The sequence below is a fragment of the Dermacentor silvarum genome, chromosome 11 (assembly GCF_013339745.2).
Source record: "Dermacentor silvarum isolate Dsil-2018 chromosome 11, BIME_Dsil_1.4, whole genome shotgun sequence".
NCBI classification, from domain to species: domain Eukaryota; kingdom Metazoa; phylum Arthropoda; class Arachnida; order Ixodida; family Ixodidae; genus Dermacentor; species Dermacentor silvarum.
Window position 1 is genome coordinate 46,027,319 of NC_051164.1, and position 21,869 is coordinate 46,049,187.

At 47.0% G+C, this 21,869-nt stretch overlaps 1 protein-coding gene across 1 annotated transcript; it reads right to left on the bottom strand.

Annotated features, from left to right (window-relative positions):
- Positions 1-1,258: 1,258 nt before the first annotated feature.
- On the bottom strand, positions 1,259-20,946 carry LOC125941299 (uncharacterized). Its single transcript, XM_049658291.1, has 5 exons — positions 20,770-20,946; positions 14,431-14,507; positions 13,138-13,264; positions 8,801-8,874; positions 1,259-1,398 (listed from the first exon to the last, which is right to left on the bottom strand). The coding sequence occupies exons 1-5, from the start codon at positions 20,889-20,891 to the stop codon at positions 1,259-1,261; spliced, it is 540 nt and encodes a 179-aa protein (XP_049514248.1). The 5' UTR covers positions 20,892-20,946.
- Positions 20,947-21,869: the final 923 nt, after the last annotated feature.

The following is a 21,869-nucleotide window of genomic DNA, read 5'->3' on the forward strand; positions in this document are numbered from 1 at the left end:
GTAACACATCAATTTGGTGCACTTTAGTTGTGTTATTAGGAGCAGTTTAGAGTAGCATGGCGTTGTTTTTATTGCTAAATTGAAGTTGTTTTTTAGATACCCGAGTTCGTAGAATTTTTCTGAAAGGGGTAAAAATTTCTTCAATTCCAACACCATAACATTTTGTTAATTTATTTATTTATTTATTTACAATACTGCCGCTCTCGATCGAGAGCATAACAGGTGGGCATATTGAGGGAAACATTGTACTGTAAAAGTGAGACGAAAAAAAAATGTATCTATGCATATATATCCCTAGGAATGTACAATTGCGACATACATATTTACTCGTGTGATTTGCAACAATGTATACAGCAACATACAAGACGGAAAAAAGTTTCACTGAGTAGTACGTATACACTTAATTTGAACATGAAACAAGAAAGCGTACCAAAAAAAAATTAACACGCAGAAAAGAAAGAAAGATAGGCAATCAAGTGATTAAAATATATATATATATATATATATATATATATATATATATATATATATATATATATATATATATATATATATCCTTTACGATGAGACAGTCAGCCTGTTAGATTGCGTAAACATGCTGTTTGTCAATTTAAAGTTAGTGCCTCTATTTTGGTGCGGAACTCAGACAGTGTTAGCGCTTGTTATATTGCGATCTAAAAGATTCCATTTTCGTATTGTAGATGGGAAAAATGAGCGTTTAAATGCGTCGACCTTGTGAGAATATTCCACCAATGTATGCAATGTCGGCTTTCACGTGACTCTGAATAAGCGACATATTTGGAATGGTCAATTTTATAAGTATTATGAAGAATGTGAAAAAGAAATATTAATCGGGATTGTATCGCTCTAGCTTCTAATGTCTGAAGGCCAGAGGCAACCAACAGGTTAGTAGGGGAATCCGTACGTTTATATTTGTTGTGAATAAACCTCACAGCCTTACATTGGACAGTTTCTAGTTTTTTTAATGCCACAAACTTCACTAATGGTTTTGCAGTCTGCTGCCGATCAAATTGCTTTCTGCTTTCCCATGCACTTAAGTGGTAGTTCTTGAGCTAAAGCTTCCTGTTTACGCCAACTGGATACTGTCAGAGCAGCCGCTAATATTTGGCAAATTCAGGCATCAATGCTTTCATCCCTCACACAAGTTCATCAGTGCAAGCGTAATTGAGTCATAGGCAGCGTTGTGTTTTGCGTCACTGAATTGCTCTATTGAAAGGAATTGTTACAAGAGTTTGGCTCACCAAGCATCGTTTCCCAAAATGCCCGATGCTTCCTCCATAGCCATGTGGCTTGTACTGGGCACTGCGTAGTCGACGCGGCTGCAGTACACCGGAAGTGGGTAACCGGTGCTCCCGTTTCCCGTCTTGTCTGTATGCCCTGAAATCAGAGGTGCTTATTCCCCACTGTGCGAAATTCCGCGCTAGGAACGCGCGGGTAGCGAAAACTTTCGTAGAGTCTTAGGGCTAAGAAGCACTGACAGCACTGCGGCCATCTAAAGTGATTCTGTAAATGCAAGCGACAGAAGACGGAACAGAAATATGTGTTTTCGGAGTTGTTCATCGTTTTATTGCTTTGTATTTTATTCCTATAGACTAGAGCTTAGCAGACCTTGCAAAACCAGATTTTTTTTCAGCTTCTTGTCACGTTTTCATAATGCATTGGCTCTCTGATAGGCAACTGTGCATCAGCCGCCGGTGTTGCATGTCATAAAACAAGATATAACAAGCATCCACGGACCAGTCACTACGTACTAGTTTGCGCTGTTATTGAGAAATTGCACGACGGAAAGCCGCGTCGGTCTAACTCAATTTATTGCACTCGTATTGGGTGCTCATTCTCAGTCTTTCTGACTAAATGTGAAAGCTTTTCTTAAGATGCTTGGCTGTGGCATATGCAGAGGTGAATTTAAAGTAAACTGTCAATCGTCTACCATACAAGTCAATCGCCCGAAATCCGGCTGATGACATATCAGTTAACCCCGAAACCCACAGAATAGTTCATTCAAGAGAAAATTGTCATCCGCCTTGCCAAGAAAAATTCTCCTTTACCCGGCATGCTGTAAAGAAAGAAAAAAAAAGCTGAACTTTTTTTCATGTACCGGAAAGCTGTCATTTTGAGAATCCCGCGCGGGGTTTATTTTTACATTCGTGCTACAGGCGGGCAGATGACAAATTTCCCTTTCGAAAAATCGGCTTGCCTTCAATCCTTGGTCATGTCCAGTATGGATCGAGGGTAACACAGATTTGTAAAACGTGTTTTAACTGCACAGTAAAACAAGAAACATCAACCTGATGAGAATAATTTTGCGGGTACCTGGCTATCCAGCATTGTTTGGGGTTCCGCGGAACCTTGTCAAGCGGACCAGCGTGTTGAAGGCGGTTGTGGTGTGCGAACCGCACGATTTCTGCAGTCGTTTGATGCGAGTTTACACATGCCATTTTCGGATCCTACAGAGATACTCAACGTGCATTACTGAGAAGAACGCTGATTGTGGCGTAATATGCGCTAAGTGTAAGCGTTGTACAATCATATACAGTGTGCAATTATACCTACATCATGCGGTCTACATTAAAGTGACCGTGGCATTTATATTCAGGCCATAAAATGTTCAAACCTGTTCGACCTGGGCCAATCATGCCGTCAGTGCAACGTCGCAGAGTTTCTACGAAGCGTCAGCTGCTACCATGAACATACTGAAGAACGGGGGCAAATCCCGAAGACAATGCAGTCTAACAGCGCCCCAAAATGTGAGCTCTCAGATGAAAAGAACACTAGAAACTAGCACGCTACTCACGCGATATACGTTTTGAAAAAGCTGGGTGGCTTTAGAACGACATAAGTATGCGTGCGCCAGTGGTCTGATTTTTTGAAGTGAGGCTTTTTATAATTTAACGATTTCGGTGAGTCCACGTACGCGCAAGATTATCAGCGTTGCCTCGAGCGTTAACGTCTTCTTCCGCAGCTGGCTCGTTGGCGCCCCTCGGTTTGCGCTCGTGTTCGGCAAGCGCTCGTGCCACTGCTCCCGCATTCGTCGACGTCTTCGTCCACAGCTGCCTGCGCTGCCGCTAATCATTCTAGCGTGGAAATAACTTATGTCGTCGTAATGGGGAAGCCACGTTTACGGGGGTATGAGCCATTGCAGGGGGCATGAGCCGTTCATTGTCTTACGTAACGGACAGATTTAATTTTGAGGAAATTTCATAGAAATCTGTCCAGGATGAACGCGCTCGGGAAAGGGCTCGTCGCCGACGCGCCGATTCTAGCGTGAGGGCTTCCGGAGCCCAGGCGAAACGTCGGCGAAGAGCCGCGGACCCCGAGTTAAGGGAGCGCGGTGTTGAGGCCAAACGTCAGAGAAGAGTCGCCGACCCTCAATTGGGGTAGCGCAATGTTGAGTCCAAACATCAGCGCCGTCTTGCCCTCCAGGAACCCGACAACGGTGCCGCATGCCTCAGTAACGCTAGCGCCAAATTCCCCTGTGCAACGGCAAGGTTTCAACGCGATTTTCTCATCCGAAAGCACGCAACATGGTACTGGTCAGTGCGATTCGTTCGGAGGAACACCTAAGTAACACACGACATGCTTCGCTTACCCGATTTCCTCGACAGGGGAGGGGCTACTGCTTTATTACTTTTTTTTGGCAAAATTAAGCACCCATCTTCTGTGCTCGATGGCAGATGTTTGATTTGGCCATCGCAATTACTTTCTTTTTATATGAATGGTCCGAGACAAGAAGCTACCTGCATAGTCACCCACTAACCTACCTACAGCAAAGTGGTTATACCCGGTGACAAGCTAAGAATAAAATGTTATAGGCATGCCGTCCAACTCAAATAATTCTGCAGATGCATCAGCCAATTAGGCTCACTCATATCTGTGACTTCAAACTGCACTCCGCATTTAAAGCAACTGTTTTCTCCGTACAGAGGTCTCTGTGCCACTGGTGTTAGGATGAAACCTGAAATGATGGGGAATTTTGGGGGTGATGCTTACATCAGCGCTTAACCAAACGTAATATTTAGCTTGTAACAGCGGTATTTTGTTATTCGATTACTATAGCATTTACATTATCAGATCAAATTTATTGAGCTGTGAGCGGATTCCAGCTGACTTGGCTTTCTTTCAGAGTTGGAAGGAGAGGCGCCCTACGTTTTTGTGGGCGCATGTTTGCACTCCATTCTTGGGTTGTCACTCACTATAGAATGAGGCAAACAATGGTTCATTATCACCTGGCTTATCAACAATATTGGTTGGTTTAAGGGCCCCATTATTTTCTTATCACCATTGACGAATCTTCTCCGACTGTGCCTGGGGTACAAAACCACACAATTTTCAAGCGATGGAGGCACAAGATAGCGCACGAGAGCACAACTGCAGATTTGAACCGGAGCCTTATGTTGAATCCACGAGGAGATTCTTGTTGAAAAGATATAGCGACGGAACTGGGGAATTGCTTCGCTTGCCGCTGCTGCTAAACAAGGTGCCCGAGCAGAGCCTTAGCGACCCTGTCGTTCAGAATGGAATTCTTTTGCACAATATATCGCGAATTCAATTCACCTGAACAGCTGCCCTCAAAATTACCATTAGGGAGTATCGTAATCGCCGGTGAATTGTTTTGCTATATAATGTTGTGAAGCTCATGTACTTAAAACTGCATGACAGTGTGAAATTAATAACGTGTTGCCACAGATCGCGTAACAGATGTGACGAACCGATGTACAAAAAAAAAAACGCAGATTAGAGCTTAGAGTTACCTGTGCCACCTGAAGAATACTCAGATCAGTGAGGAAAGGTCTCAAGACAGACTATTTTAATAATTCTGCCATGTCATAAAAATAATAGCGATGAGTTCATGCAGACAGAATCACATATATTGTGCGTTTTTTTAACTCTGGATTTGTTCACGGTGCCAAAATGACCTATAAAAATTTTCGAGTTCATTTTATTACTAAAACCAGATTTTCTATTTATCTTTGGAGCAAATAAAATGTCTGGAGGAATACATTTTCCAGTGCGTCTACATCGACGCCGTTTAAATCTCCTTACATTCAGAAAGAAACAAACTTATACAACAAAGGGCGCACAGAATATGACAAAATGATTCGTTCATTTAAATCGTGAAATTTAGCATTTACATTATCAGATAAAATTTATTCAGCTGTGAGCGGATTCAACCTGGCTTGGCTTTCTTTGAGATTTGGAAGGAGAGGTGCCCTACGTTTTTTGTGGGCGGTGTTTGCACTCCATTCTTGGGTTGTCTGTGACTATAGAATGAGGCAAACAATGCTTAATAATGCTTAGTACAACAAAATTGGTTGGTTTAAGGGCCAAATATATTTTCTTATCACACGGACGAATCTTCTCCGACTGTGCCTGGGGTACAAAACTCTTGTGGGGAATGTTACTCTTCCTTGGGGACCCGCAACTCAATATCGCAATGACGTCAAGAAAGGCATGTTATTTGTCCTCGTCTGTTTGTCAAGTACAATCGACGTTAAATGAAACGCGAACAGCGGATAGCGTGACCGAAGCATAACTAAAGGTGAAGTGCCCGCTGTTCAGTAATCACGGTTGAAAGGCCAAGGTACTGCTTGACAGTACTGCGTAATGATCCGTCACCCTATTCTGCGATATTGTTTATTTTCTCGTTCTCTTATTCGAAAGCGAAACTTTAAAAAAATTTTCCCGACGAAGATGTATACCCCCTAATGCGAAATTTGAGCGCAGTCCTTTACGCGTTTTCATTTCGCTATATATTGGCTGGCGCTGACAATCTGTCTCGTGCGGCACGTTGCAAACGGAGCTAAGTGCGGCGCGACTGCTCGTCTAATCGTGAGATCGCGAAAAGTCGAGCGTGGGCGCTATTCGCAGCAGCCACCGAAGACATACCTCAGCTTATGCAGCGTGTTTCCAGATATGGTACCGGTGGCGTCATCGGTGAACAGACGACGCGCGCTACTCTGGCGCCATCTCGTAGCTATCGTCACCGCACTACGCTTTTTTCACGCTTTCGCCATAGCCGCCTCCTCCGCTTTCCATCTCATGGTTCCGACACATCATCCTTCTACGGTTCCCTCCTCGCGCTCTCTTTGCTATCGTCGTCTTTCATCTCAAGCTGCGCCCCGCGTTCTCTTTCATTGTTGGCTGTGCTCCTTCGCTTGGTTATGAGGGACGCGAACGCCGACCTTCGCCGCAGGAACTGGCGCCGAATGGTGCGTTCACATTGGGGATTACGGCGTCTACAGCGAACGGAATTGTCCTAGTGATAGTGCAGAAGGGGCCCAAACGCAATGGCACATACCCCTGTGGACTGCGGGTGGTGGCGTCATTAGCATCTCTCCGCAGCGTGCTGAGCCAGGAGAGAAAAAAAATCACAGCATATCCACGGGGTGAATGATGATGAGTGGGCGAAGCTCCGGAGGGAATCATCGGATCTCCCGCTTAAGGGGACGCTAGCGCAAACGCGTTAGAAACGTGCAGTACTCTCTAGTAAGGGGGAGCGGCCACAGCGTCTTACGCAGCCATTTACACATGCCGGAACGTGCACCACGTTTGCCGACGCCATCACATGACTGCTGAGAGAGTATACCCCCCGTATTCATAAACGCTCCTCGACTTGAACTTGACTTGCCACCGCCTTGGGCAGCGCGTTCGAAACGCGTTGAAGGTAAGGCGGAGAGGCCACAGCGTCTTACACCAGCTTCTTGCACGGGCCGTAACGCGCTAGCACAAACGCGTTAGAAACGCGCTAGAAACGCGGCCTTTCGTTAATGTTGGGTATTTATTGCCATCGTGGTGCGTGTGCCTATGTGCGCTTCGTGGCGTAGTGGGCTAACGCCGCGCGCTCGGAAGCGAGGGGTCCCTGGTTAGATTCCGCGCTACGGACACAACTTCGGAATTTTTTTTCTCATTTTTCTCAGACTGGTTACACACTACTACTACTACGACGGGGACGGAACGGGTGCCGCTATAAGGAGCTTCGCTGCTAAAAAAAAAAAGGCGAAAGCTTGCAGTAGGCCACGTGGCACCTTGGCAGCGCCGTTAGTGACGTCGTTAGCGAACGCGTTCCCACCATTGCCACGTTGATGCTGCTCTGCCCGCAACGCCGCTGCTGTGGCTCGCTGTTCTCGCATGCGTTCGCTATCTCGAGTTAGCTCGGTGTCCTGGTTAGCAGTATCGGCCCACCATTGGCGCTTGTGTTCCTCTAGCACCACAAACATGTAACCAATAATTGAGAAATGCTTCCATACAGTGTCTGCATTAACCCACTGCTAAACACCGGGGCCGCGTGTTTCAGCTTCGCTGGTGAACCATCTGTACGGAATGCTTGGGCGGTGTTTTTTTTTATTATTCAGCACCCGTGCCGTTAGCAAGAAGAGGCAGCCCGGCTATGCTTGCTGGCAAGCACCTTTTTGGCGATGAAGACGCATTCGCCGAAGAGACGATGTCAGCGGGGGTGGTGGGTTCGTCCTGCTTTGCAAGAGCGTGTAAAGCTTGGTCACGCCACCTTGGCGGGTCACGTTGTCTTTTGCTTCACGTAGCGCTTTCCGAGAAGAACGGGGTGGTTACGCACCAATTCGATGAGCATTTCCGATGTCGCGACGGACTTTGAAGACTGCGACGTGACGAGCGCGTCGAGCGTGGCCGCGATCTTTCTAATTTCTGACTCTCACTCTGATTGGTCGCGGTGAGGGAATCCGGCGGCAACTGCCGCAAAAATCGGTCTGGGACCGATCGGCGCCGAAAGAGCTATTCCGGTGGATCTTATCGCCGCCGAACTTAGTTCCACGCTCCTCCAGACGCCGCATGTCTCAGTGGGAACGGGCCATAATAGCTGCACTCTAAATGAAAGAAAACAGGAGCTAGCATATTGAAGTACAGAGCCAGTATAAGCGCACAGTGGGCGAAACCGTATATATGTGCTGTCGGCGTCAAATGAAACGCAAACAGTGGTGCGTGTGCTACAGTTGGCGCTGCCATCATTACTAACGTCATATTTTTTAGCTTTCAAATAAAAGATAGCCATTAAGAAACGAACATATAGCGGCATAGCTGGAGCATCATCGCGCGGTTAGGTCACACCAGATGTGCGTGCCTGTGAATGGTGATGACTAGACAGCACCCACTTTACCTTCAGTTATGCACTCTTGTTTGCGTTTCATTTGACGCCGTTTGTACAAAAGATATCGTACGTCGCTTTCGTCGACGTCTATTGTTCTTAATGCATTTAATAATTATGGACTATTCTACGGCACTTTTTTTCGTGCAATGTAAGGTAAGGGACAAGAAGAGCAGCGCAGTTGATTTCATCATGTATTTATCCACTTCAATACACATCCCCAAGGTCATGTAATGCGTAGGATGGATAACCGGTGGACCATTAGAGTTACGGAACGGATAGCAAAGAGAAGGGAAGCTGCAGTCGAGGACGGCAGAAAACTAGGTGGTATGATGAAGTTGCGAAATTTGCAGGCGAGAGCTGGAATCAGCTGGCGCAGGACATAGCTAATTGGACATCACAGGAAGAGCTTCGTCCTGCAGTGGACATAAATCTAGGCCTGATGATGATCTTCTCACCCGTGAACCTACGTTCATGCGGCCACAGTTCACGTTTGGTAATATGAAACCGTGTAGAATGTACAGGGCCAATTGATGGGGACAGAAGCGTGAACAGCGGCGATGCTGTTCAAGTGTGTCATACACGATAGGAGACGGTAGCTTCCCCAATCACCTGCACGGCAAGGCGTGGTTTACAAGCAGCTGAAAACATTCCGACACCTACCGTAGACGGTGGATGTGCCTTCAGCCGGGTGGTACTGCGTGTTCAATTGGCCAACCTCGGTGATCTCAGAAAATCTACACCACAAGAAATATTAACATAAGCACTCAGCCCTGAGGTGGTTAACAGTGTTAGCACAAAGACTGTAGCTGAAGCCGACGTTTCGACGAGGGGACGATCTCGCGACGAACGGGCCCGTTAATGAAACTTTGGTTAGCAGCGTGACGATTACATGGGAAGTAAGAGAAATGAGAGAACCTCCTGCCCATGTAGATCGTCATGCTGCTAACCATAGATGCAACATTCACAGTATGCCCGTTCAGCCACCCTTGCCCATGTTGAAACGTTTGCTTCCTGAATTCTTCAGGTACATAGACATATTAGCCTCAGGGCATATACTTCGAGCTATAAGAGAAAATAGAAGCCATCTTGTGGCACGAAAACGCAGTCCCCGCCGAAGGACGAAGCTATAACATCTATAGCGAGGTATTAGAACAAAGTAAGGCTCGTTGCATTATAGGCTGCAAATTCTAATTATGACTCGATTATTAACCAAACGCTTGAGTCCAGTGCACAAACACACCCATAAGACATGCTAACGACCTCGAACATTCAGGGTAACAACGATGGTGTGATGGGGAGGACCGACACATGATACTACAGGTGTTTGTCCCAAAGGCAACGTTCCCTCATGCCACTCCCTTTTGCACGTGATTGCGAAGCACAGATTAGGCCACCTACAACACTGTATGAGCGGGAAGCAAGTGCGTACCAAGGCCTTCTTTGCTCACCATCTATTTGTTATCCTCCCCACCTGCAGAATTTCACTTGACTTCCAAGAGTCTGCCTGGGCCGCACATGTGCCATGACGCTAAGTGCAGAATGGTGGTGGACACTATGCGAGCAGGCTTCATGAGTCTCTAGCATAGAGTTTCCCAAATATTACCTAGATATTGCCAGTTTCTATGGGAGCTTTTCTAACGCGCAGAGTGCCGCCTTGGAAATGCCAGGATATGGGTGTGCGAGGCATCGCCTCGAAAGTGGCATGGCCGGAAGCATTGTCATGGCTGAGCAGATACATTTTTCTTAAAATGAAATATTCGTGAAATATTTTCGTGCACCAACATTACATCTTTGAATAAAGTTTACATACCTACAGTATTTAAGTATAGGCTGACAAACTGTCGCAATGCTTACGCAAATCTAGTCCGTTCTGAAACTTCAGCTGCCCGCTGGAACTCTGTGTTTCATATAATTTTAAACCCGGCCTCAAATATCAGACAAGAAGGGTATTTCGTAGTTATGCCAGATGACATGTTATCAGTAAAAGCGTTATCAGCTATAGAAAAGAAATTTCAGTCAGTAAAACTCAAGCGGCAGTAAAGCAACGTGCGGTCGATCTCCTATTAAAGGGGCCTTCAACCACTTTTGATCGAAGTGCAGAAAGACACTTGATGTGAAAATAGGCTATTTCAGAAATATTTTTGCCGCAAAAAGTGCTTCAATGCATTCAGCAGACGCGGAGTCATGGGCAATCAAACACAGCCTCAGCTGTGCTCCCCCTTCCTTCTTCAATGCCTTGCTCTGCGAAGGCTACGGCGGGGCCACAGCGCTACGCCTTCAGAACGTCATCGTGGCGCGCAGTTAAAATTTCCGATTTGGTACTGATGCCGCGCTAAACGTAAGCCAAACGCGGCTGTCCTCAGAGAGCCGCAATACGCTTAGCCAGTGGACTCGTGGCGGCACCCAGCGGCGGCCGCGGTGTAACAGACAGCAGCAACGAATAGCAGCCGCGTATTGGAATGTGCTTTATTGCGCAATAAAGCACACAGAAGAGAGTGAGGATCATGGCTCTGTTGAAATGAGAGCGTTTGAGAGAAAGGTGACTTCGTGGTCTGCTTGCGAGCTCCAGGCACCGCGTACGACAGCAAAACTTGGCTGAGATGTTCACAGCAGCTTATGTTACCCGCGGACTATGTTATTTCAGAAAGCCCGAGGGGTGGTTCAGGGCCCCTTTAAGAAATATTCTTGATAGTATTGTCTCTAATGTCAAGAAAGCAAAATCTATCACCTCAGAACTGTTTTTCTCGGCGAAGACCCATAAGCAAGATATTCCTATTCGTGCTGTAGTGTCAGAGAAAGGAACATGGCAGGTCTGTGTGCTAGTTACCTGCACAACTGCTTAGCTTCACTAGTTTTCTCAGGCCCCTTTCGCTCGCGTAATTCTCAGGCATTAGTACAGTTTCTGACAGAAAAATCCTGGTGATTATACAGCTTTTTGTATGAATATCGAAGACTTGAATTACTCCTCTCCGCATGACGGGTTGTTCAATTCCGTAAAGGAGTGCATTAAAGAACAAGCGCAAGAGTCAGTTTTAGAAATTATTTCAATGTTCTTAAAGTCGACGCTGGTTGGGCGTGTTTCTGCAGAAATCTGGAATTTGGATGGGTTCAAAGGGTTGCCCCTATTCTTAGTGATATTTACCGGAGCAAGATTGACAGCTGCTTAGAGAAGGCCTAGTGAGATTGTGTTATTAAGGTATTTCGTTACGCTGAGCATTACTTGTTTTTCTGCAATAGGGATGATTTTGGTTCCGCTGTTACGTCAGTAAGCGAGCAATTGAAACTTAATGGAGGAGGACTAAAGTTTGCAAAGGAATTGCCTCAGAAACGCGTAATGCAGTTTCTTGGCATTTCCTTGGTTCACGTGTGTTGGAAGTACTCCACTAGATCGTCGAAGCCATTCTTAAACTTTCAATCCAAGCATTCCAATGTAGTTAAAAATGGAATTGCCATGTCGTCCCTGAAGTCTTCTCTCACCAGATCGTGCATGAACAAAATGAGCGCCAGTTTTAAGGCACACGTCCGGCGCCTATTAACAGCAGGTTGTCCTAGCATGGCAGTGGCCACTGTAGCTGAACGCCTAAAGAAACCGATTTCGCGGGGAACGGACGTGATTAAAGAAAACAAACAGCAAGGCTATTTCTTACATTCAGTCGTGGCGTTTTCTTACATTCATTCAGTATCGCACAGGCTTAACAAGGTTGTATGTAGATATGGTGTTAATGTTGTTTTCACTGCTCCCAATAAGCTAGGTAAGATATGCGCTGCCGTGTAGAGGGAAAAGAAACAGGTGAAAGCCAAAAAAAAGAACAGATATTTGTCCAGTGAAGCACATCAAGAACAACAATTTTACTGAGTGACGTATGGGTGTGGTATAGAAACTTCCCTTTAGCTGTGGCCATTTATACGTAGGGCAAACAGGGCGGTGTACCAATCAGAGGCTAATGGCGCATAAAAGAGCGTTCAGTCAATAGCGCACCGATCGCCCTCCAATCTTTCCTTACACTGCCAAGGTTGCCAAGATTGTAACTGCACGCCAGAGTTATATGAATGCGCGATACTGTAGAGACATAGGAATGAAGATACGCGTTTAATTGTCGAGGCTTGGCATATCAATAATGCTGGAAGTGCGTGCGTGAGTCAGCCTTGGATTAGCTTACATAAGGAAGAGATCAATTGCCTCAACAGTTATCTCTCACGTAGACCGGCACGCTTACCCGATTGACACGTGGTGCTACCATTCCAGAGCATGCGCGGTTGAGTTTTGTATCTTTCGTTTTTCGCCTCAGTGCTTCATTCAGTTGATAGTCGGCGTTCGTGTTGTCCACTTCTCTTATCTTGTGTCGGTGTCTGCACGCCTTACCCTTTTTGCATTAGGAAGCCTTGCAATTTTATAATGTTGCGTTCACGTCAACCAGATTGCCAGTCAGCGCCGTATGAATCAATGGAGCGGTTAAACAATCGAGAAGCCGACGAGATCTGATTATGAGGTGCGCCGTAATGAGGGACTCCGGATTAACTTCGACCAGCCTGATTACTGCCTGCGTACTGACGCTACATTGCATCCGTAAACTTAGGACATCCCCTGTTTCATTTGATGAGCCTTCTTTTAGATGAACATCTTTGATTCTGACTACCTTCATATATTTCATAACGGGGAGTAAGTAAGTTGGTAACAAAGCTGCAAGTGTGCCGCACATTGCAGTGTGCTAACAGAATGGAAAATCGGGCGAGATTGTGTAGCTTCACGGTTCCGCAGTGGGGTGTGCGCCCTTTTTTAGTCTGTCCGTGTCCAGTTGCGCTGTTGTAACCATAAAGTATGTTGACGCCAGCTCCAACTGTCGCATGATGAAAACTGCTGACGTGGTGCCTGTTTCAGGCATCACAGCTAGCCCCTTCCCGGGAACAGTTAGAGCGTCCAGGCATAGTTGCACCACGGCAAGCATTCATTGTCGTCTCGGAGTTTTTTGCAATGAAACTTTTTAATGTGTGCTTACCTGGCGCCGTCTTCTAAGAGGGCTGGTGCTTCCGCCATGCCAGCACGGCTCGTGCTGGGCCTTGCGTTATCGATACTGGTGCTAGACCTCTGAAGCAGGGAACCAGTCCTTCCATTGTCAGAGGCACCTGTATGGCATGAAATAACAGCAACGGTGATCATTCGGCGCTGTGGAAGGGCGATTCATAGGAAATGAAGATTTCATTAAGATGAATGGTGCGAGGTAAGAAGTGTTTGTTCGTAGGGGAACCTTACTGCAGTGCTTGCGTACATGGCGCTTTTTCTTTCTAAAACTCTGTCTTGAGCGCATGCAAGAACTTCGTGCCGATGAGGGAGCCAAGAACGAGAAAGATTCTGCAATGTTCGACTCTTCTGACGAATACTAAGCTCTATCTGACACCTCGGACAGAACAGGAAAGTGTTCGAGGCGACAAACGGCATGTCGGTTTCTTGTGCCTGCAACCCTCGACCCAATATATTTGCTGTAGCATCCAGGCATGAGTCCATGAAATGCTTCACTAAGTTCACGCTTGTTGTTGAACTAATACAAACGGTATACATTGCCCGTTGCAGTCAAGGCCAAAAAAATTGAGAGGACACATTTCAACCGAGGGGCTACAGTTTTTTTTTTTTTGTTTGAAGCATACCCTAAAATTCTTGACCTCCTATATATAATACAAACCTGCGTCAGTCAAAGACGTACTCTCCTTTGAGTAACCGTTTATCCGATGCCCCTTTACTGACTCCTGTAGCTGAAGTTACTAAGAAAACTCAGGCTGTCAGCAGTGCTTGTTTAGCAGCTCATTACGAAAACAAAAACGGCTGGTATCCCCTACACCCTTGTGTAGGCCATAGATAGACTACCAGAGAACTTAAAAAATAGATTGCTTAATTAGCACACTTGACAGCCGTGTTGTCGCGACACCAGATCAGCTTGGAAAGCAGTGGAGAAGTGTTAATTCACGGGTCAATGCCACAAAGCATGAAAGTACGTTACAAGTGCGGACTTTATAGTCAGTACTGCAAGAAATGGAGCTTCGGACACACCTTCTCTAAATGTACAAACAATGTGTGAAATAAAAAAAAACAAGATAACGCGAGAGATTAAAATGGCGAAAATTACAGAAATGCCCTCCTCTGGATAACCGTCGACACTTGGTGGTGTTGGTAAAGTGCGTCCTTATGCGCAATAAATTCGCTGCTGCCACGGTGCATTCATTGCGGCTGTGTGCCATGTTTGTTGTGAAGTGCATTCGCAAGTTGCACCCGTGTCAAACGGCCATCGCCTACGTACCATCGACGCTGTAAGTCCCGTCGCGTATTGGCCCGCGCTGCGTGTTCCACTGGTAAGGGCAAGGGCCATCAGAAATCCTGCAATAAATAATGGTATTGGTCTTACACTACTTTGACAAAAGAAGTTGAAATTATAACGTGCAGAAGTGGAATCTCGTGGGGGTTGGTCAGTCAATATCGGAATGACTGCACAGCTCAAAAGACAAGGACGGAAGAAATGAGACAACACAGGCGCTGATTTACGAAACGGCATGAAGTATATCTTTTAGACATGAACCAAATAATAATAAAAACATGATTTACATGACGTCACACTTCTCAAGACCCCTTATCTCATCATGGCCACATATTTTATTTCGTTTTTGTTGAGGAAAACTGAGGGCATGCTGATGATAAGGTCACCCAACCGCTGTTTGTTGTGAGCCTCTATAATCTCACAGGTGAGGTGTTCTCGGTGATTAGGAATTACGGCACATTTACCAAATTCAGTTGCAGAACCGTCGTCTCTGCAGTGGACGTCAAGATGATTTTGGACTGCTTTGTGAACATGGTAAAAATGCTCTTTCAATGAGTCATTTAAACGTCTGATCGTTGTAGCCAAGGTACTTCCTTCCGCTAGCTAATGGAATCACTTGAACCACACCCACAGCGCATGCTACAAACCACCTCCTATGGTTAATAGTGCACATATTTCGTAGTGTGGCATGACCCTTCCACGCCTGCAGAGCTCTGGTAATTTCTCCGGAGCAAAAAAAAAAAAAAAAACCCTTTAACATTTACTTCATTGCCTATCTTCACCAAACTGTGCGGAATCTTTGTGCAAGTGCGGAACACCTTGACTCGCATCTTGTCACTGGCAGTGCAGTCTGCTGTGCTTTGGTTCCTTGCTTGATTTTCTTTAATATCTTTCCTGTTACCGAAACTAACAAAAGCTCGGGATACCCTGCACATGTCAGGCAGGGAGGCCTGCGCAAGGAGACTGCGCTGTAAAGAGTGGCCACAAGAGTTATTTAAATCATTTGTGAAGCAAAGATTCAGAACGCCATGTTTTACCAACTTCGCATGTGCTGATAGATAAGGCACAATGGTTTGTTCCCTCGGTTCTCATATTTCCAGGTCAGACGAGATATAGAGAAACCTAAGTAGCAAGTCTCAAAACCTTAACGAGGCATCCACCGGTATTTCATGCGTCAGAACAAGAGGCGACAAGCACTCTTTGAATTCGCAAAGTGAATCAGAAACAGCAGGCTCAAAACCTTGACCTTCACCAGCAAAAAGTAACAAAAGTCATGCACAAACCGGAAAACATTTACAGCCAACTTTTACTAGGCCGCTAGCAACAAGTCGGTCATGGTAAGCACGAAAAATATCGCATGCGATTGGTGATATGCAAGAACCAATGCACAAACCACTTTTCAATGTAAATGTAATCATTCCATGAGGCAAACGTTGATCTTAAGTGGAATCCAAGCAGCTCAAGAAAGCCGCGCACCGAAAAAGCAGAAGCATTCTAGAACGAAACAGTCGAAGTGGGCAGTGCCGTCCTTAACACACAGTAGCAGCGTATCGTGCAGTAGAGAGTAGAACAAGTCTGATGAGAATGCAGCACGCGTTGAGGCAATTTTCGTTACTTGAAATATGCACTATGATGTCATTAGGGCCTTTCGCAGGAAAAGGGGTTCTCAATTGTAAGCAGGCTAAGTTTCTAATGCAACAACAAAGGAACTGCTTTTTACCAAGTCTTCTTCTCAGTGATAATGACTCGTAGTTGCCAATCAACCTTGTGGGTTTTGACTGGCTAACCAATTTAGACTCGGTGCGTAACAAAGTCTGTTCGCGTCCGTTCCTACTTGTAAAAAAGTTGCGCCTCCATTCTACCGTGTGAAAGTGGATGTACACAGTCGAGTGCAAAATTTTAGAGACTACGGGAATGGCTAATAAAGTCCCTATATAAGAAAAGTACCGCCATCTACCCTTTCCTCCGCCGCCTCCTCTCCTAAAGCGCTTTCTTTTTTTTTACTTTTTGCTTGCGAAAGCCAAGTCGACGGTGGCGCACCTAGAAAGTCTACGTTGAAGCTCTCAGGCCGGGCGCGCGCCGCCGCCGCCGGCGAGTACGGCTGCGCAGAGAACTTTCAACATGGCTCTGAGGTGGAAAAAAACAAACTATAAAGAAGTGAAATGCGCGTGCTATCATAGTCCAATCGGAGATACAGGAGAGAGAGAGAGAGAGAGAAGCGGCGTTTATCAAAGGATGGCGGTACTTTTCTTATATAGGGACATTATACTAAACTGCATCGCTGCGCCTTCTGACGGCTACGCGACTAAGTTCGGGAGCGCGTACTGCACACGCGCGTCCTTTTTTATCTGCCAATATGCTCGTTCGGTCGCTTCAACCGCGTGCGCACCGAAACGCGGGAGCGCGCAAGGTGCCACTTCTGCAGTCGCCGTGGAATCGTAGAGCGCAAGACATCGCTGCTTCCTGACCTTATCACATAATTTGATTTCAGAAAAAGTGACGCAAAGCATGAGTTACGCTCCGCGGAACGTCTTTGAGCAAGGCGCAGAGAGTGGCGCGCTCCCAGCGCTGCCAGTACTAATGAAGTGTTTTCGTCACGATATGACGATATAATCACGCGGGTTATTCCACGGCGACTGCAGAAGTGGCCCGCGTTCCGGTGCGTGCGCGGTTGAAGCGACAGAACGAGAAGGCTGGCAGGTAAAAAAGGCCACGCATGCGAGTACCTGCCCTCGAGCTTTCGTGCGCAGCCGTCAGAAGGCGCAGCGATGCATCTTAGTCTTAGCTTAGTCGCCGCTCCCGTGGTCTCTAATAGTTTACACTCGACTGCACAGCGAAGCTGTGTACGACTAAAGTCCTTATGTAAGAAAAGTACCGCCATCCTTTGTTAAACGCCGCTTCTCTCTCTCCTGTATCTCCGATTGGACGATGATAGCGCGCGCTTTTCACTTCTTTATATTTTCTTTTTTTCACCCTCAGAGCCATGTTGAAAGTCCTCTGGGCAGCCGCAGTCGCCGGCGGCGGCGGCGCGCGCCCGGCCTGAAAGCTTCAACGTGGACTTTCTAGGTGAGCCACCGTCAACTTGGCTTTCGCAAGCAAAAAGTAAAGAAATAAGCAAGCGCTTTAGGAGAGGAGGTGGCGGAGGAAAGAGTAGATGGCGGTACTTTTCTTATACATAGTTTGCACATGCGTCACTTCCGCACCGGTCCGCGAGCCTGTCCGCCATCTTTAGGCACCTGCGGGCCTGCGGAAGCGTGCTGGGGCAGGCTGCGCGCGCTGACGCGTTGTTGATCCGCAGTTCCTTCTCGCGTTGTGATCATGCCAGTGTGCGCGATTTTCGGTTGCCGCACAAGAGGTACCACTGCCGCGAAGCCGAGCTACGCAGAACCGGGCGTAGGTCCACACCAAACGTAATAACATGGCAGTGCGAACGCACAAGAATGCTGTCGGAGAAACGTCGGTGCCTGTGGCTTTCCCGGACAAATCGGAAGGACCTGAACAACGTGCGTGTCGTCACTTTGTTTCGGGCGAGTATATAACACGCCAAAACACTGCACATCACGCATGATCGTAAAAGGGCGGCAGCGAAAGCCCCGTACTGGTTGGTGACCGCCCGCTCCCACACGCATAGTCGCCTTTACCGCTCTGAAAAACACCCGTGTACTTGTGTTGTAGTGCACGTTAAACAACTCTGGGCGGTCAAAATTATCCCGGAACCCTCCACTGGCGCGTGTTTCACAATTAGATCGTGGTTTTAGCACGGAAAACCCCAATTTTTTTTAACGGCCTACAAACTGCTTCGTATCGTCATTTCTTGGTATGTGTGCTTCGATTAGCGACATGCTAAGCAATATTTGAATGTCTGCATGCTTTTAATATAGTGGGCTACTTCTATTTAACGCAACAAAATTCACATGCACGGACCATGCACACAACTCTAAACCAAAACTCGCAGAAAGAAACGAACACACGTCTTGAAGCTTGGGGAAAAAGTGCATATAGGTGAACCATTGTGGCAAGAAAGCTTTCCCTGAATGAAGCAGCACAAAAAATACTGAGATAGTTTTCTCTGCCGCACGCCAAGAAACATATGCTTTCATGGACTCACCTCGCCGAGGACGATGGTAAGACCCGACGACAGGCGCTTCGCTGCAACCTTCCTCATCCAACCGCTCGTGAAGTAATTGTGCGCCTTCAGCTATTTGTAAGCCTTTATTTCGTTCAGCGTGATGTAGCTCGTGGGCGGGACAAGATAATTAATAATATCCACGTACGTCGTGGGCGGGTGTGTTATCCACGCCAACGTGCAGCTAGTATGGGTCCACGCCGTCGCACATTCCAACCTTTTCTTTGTAGCGAGCCCGCGTCGGCCCTACAAGCTCGTCCATGTAGAAAGGGCAAAATTCAGGGCTCCTGACTTTTGCCATCGCAAAGCTTTCACGAAAGCAAACACGCGGCGCTAACACGTAGAAACGAACGCCGAACACAAACGCAGCGTGCCAGCGGCTAGTAGCGAGGTGCCTAGCGATGGCGGACGGTCGGGGCAGGCGGCGGATATGACGTCACGTGCAAACTATGTATATAGGGACTTTATTTACGACGTCACACAAGCGCCACCACCATAAGGCGTCAGACCGTCGAGATCAATGTAGCGTCCACGACAGCGTTCGCGGCCTTACCGATTGTGCTTTGACAGCGCGTTGCATGTTCGCGGCATACTGACGCTTTCGTGTAACCCGCGTTCACGAAGTGAACGTCATTGCAATTTCATAACAATCTTCCCCTGAACTCGATTATGGTCGCAGCACACACACTGCGCGACCGATGCAACGGACAGAAAGCCAACTTATCAAGGACAGATGGATCCTGTGCCCACTTCTGTCACGCGCGCACGCAGGTACGCCGGAGTGGTGCATATATACGCATTCTAGTAGATCTTCCGCCTGGTGCAAGTGCATAATTGAACTAATTAAATTCCTCAAAGTGCGTCACAAAATCGGCAAAGTACGAGTTACACAGCCTGCAGACATGACAGCATGGGATTGTAATTTGAACATACAGAAAACATTGTGTTACGGAGAAACTCAAAATTACTCCAGCTCTGGAGACGAAAACTTTTTTTGTCGACGCGACGGTGTACGCGCATGGACGCAGAAAATGTGCCGGGGTATCCATATACAGCTTCGCTATGAAACGATATGTCGGCTCAGCAGTTTAACACAGAATGAACAGCCGCTTGGGCTTTTGAGCAAAACATGTCATTTGGTAAAAGAGAAAAACCGTACAGCAAAACAGTATATGGGGCGTGAACTAGTCACACGACGTTAGAAGGATGGAAAGCTGGTGTGTTGGCACACGTCGATGCTCAGTAATAAGCAAAACAAAAACTAAGAAAAAAGCGCAAACCTCTGCAGAGAAAATAGGACCAAGCGCTGCTCTCAGCTGAGAAAATTTACACAATAATGGTAACGGAGCAATCCCTAACTGAGGAACTTCGGCAAAAGTGATAACGAAGACTCACTTGCGTACCTTGTGTCTATGCTAACCGCTAAGCTAGTCGTATGTTTTTCACGTACTGCTCACAGCAACTGGCCACTTTTCATAACAGAAAAGACAATTGAAGTCCAATGTAGTGAGCATAGGAAGTTAGCGCACGCGCTCACCTGTTACCTCAAGGTGAGCGCTTGCGCCGATCAAATCGTTATCACGGCGCATGCGCGTGCAGACGACGCAAGGCATGCACCACCCTTTTGAATCTATGTGATGCTCCGCGTTTACAAATCTCGCCAGCAGTTGGCGCTCCGCGGACCGCTCGCCACGCGCTCGTGCGTTCCCTCTAGGAGTCGACCGTACTCTACATAGTCGAAAAATTCCCTTTTGTACCCAGCTGTTGTCATTCGGAATGGTTGCTTGTCCTTTGCATTTGTTGCCTAATGGCAATTAATGCAAACGGACTCGGAATGGATCGCACCCGGAATTGAAGCCGGGACTTCTAGCTAAAGAACCGCAGCGCCACAGCCACGTGAAGTACAATAATCAGACATGAATAAAAAAATATTTTCTTCGATAGATACATTCGCTTCATGGGGTGACAGAAATCGTGTCTTTACCGCTTAACCGCTGACTTTGCGTTGAGCATGGCGATATTTCAGCGCTGCCCAAGCATCGACGCGCATAAAGCTAAGAAATCCGCCGATTTACAAGCTCAAGTTCGCTGCCAAAATGGCACGTTTTAGGTGGGAGCGAATGTATAGCTGTTAAAGACTATTCTGGGTCGAGTGTGTGGGTGACAGCATTCAATGAAAATTTGAAAAGCGAGCTCACGTTCTGTAGGCACCCAAAGTTGATGAAGCACCCTGGGTGTTGTCACGGCTTGTACTTGGGGTTGCTTCGTCCGTGGAGCTGAACGCAGGAGGCGTGTATCCATTGCTTCTTTCTTCAGCCATGCCGGACGTTTCGATGCCATGGAATTGGCAAATATTCGCAACTGCGCGATGTTGAATCCCCGCGCATGCGCACTCAACGCCACGAAACAACGCCAACAAATAAACATTTGGCACTTCTTGATTAAGAATAAAATGACAGCGCATATCTGAAAAAAAAACGAGCCAATATAGAGTACGCCACTAGTCTCAAGCTAAATTGCAAATCATTGAACGCTAGCACAGCCCCCCCCCCCCCCCCCCCCCGATAACCCTCGCTATCTTTCCGCAAAATTATCTAACCAAGCTAGCTCTCACTTCCACAAATAAAATAAAATAACGCCGGCAGATCGCACACCCTCTGCGAATCGATGTTAAGCGAAGCAGTGTGCGGGGACACCCCCAAGTTAACGAAATGACCATCAGAGCACCAAGACGTAGGCGGCAGTTTCATGCCCAACATGACACGCATGTCATGGCATTCATGTCATGAGTTCCTCAGCACTCCCTCTAGCTACACCTATAGTCGGGTACAACTTTAGAAGGCAGCGGCATGTGGCCGTCAAAGGCGGATGCACGTGAGCCTCCACCAATGAGCGCGCACTATAGACAGACGTCATAAGCCGGAGGGCCGGTGACCACGCCGACGGAGAACATGGCAGCCGCGCCATCGAACTGGGCCGAGTCGCGCCGGTGGGGCTTTTTCTTTAGTCACGGAGGCAATAGGCTGCCGCGCTTCGGTCATCTGGGCGGGACCTCTCCTGTCTTCTTATGTTGTACCCGACTATAAGCTACCATAAGGCGAACGCCATAGTCATACTCATGACTACGAGGTGCTACCCAAAGGTTTCGGGACCATTAAAAGCACGGGTAAACTGAGTGCGGTAGACATTTCTGCCTCTAGATGTGGCTAGCAGTATGCCTTGAGGATCAGTGTGCTGAATGACTTGCTTCGAAGAAGTTCTGCTTTCCGAAGGGTTGTTTTAAAACCCAATGTTTCAC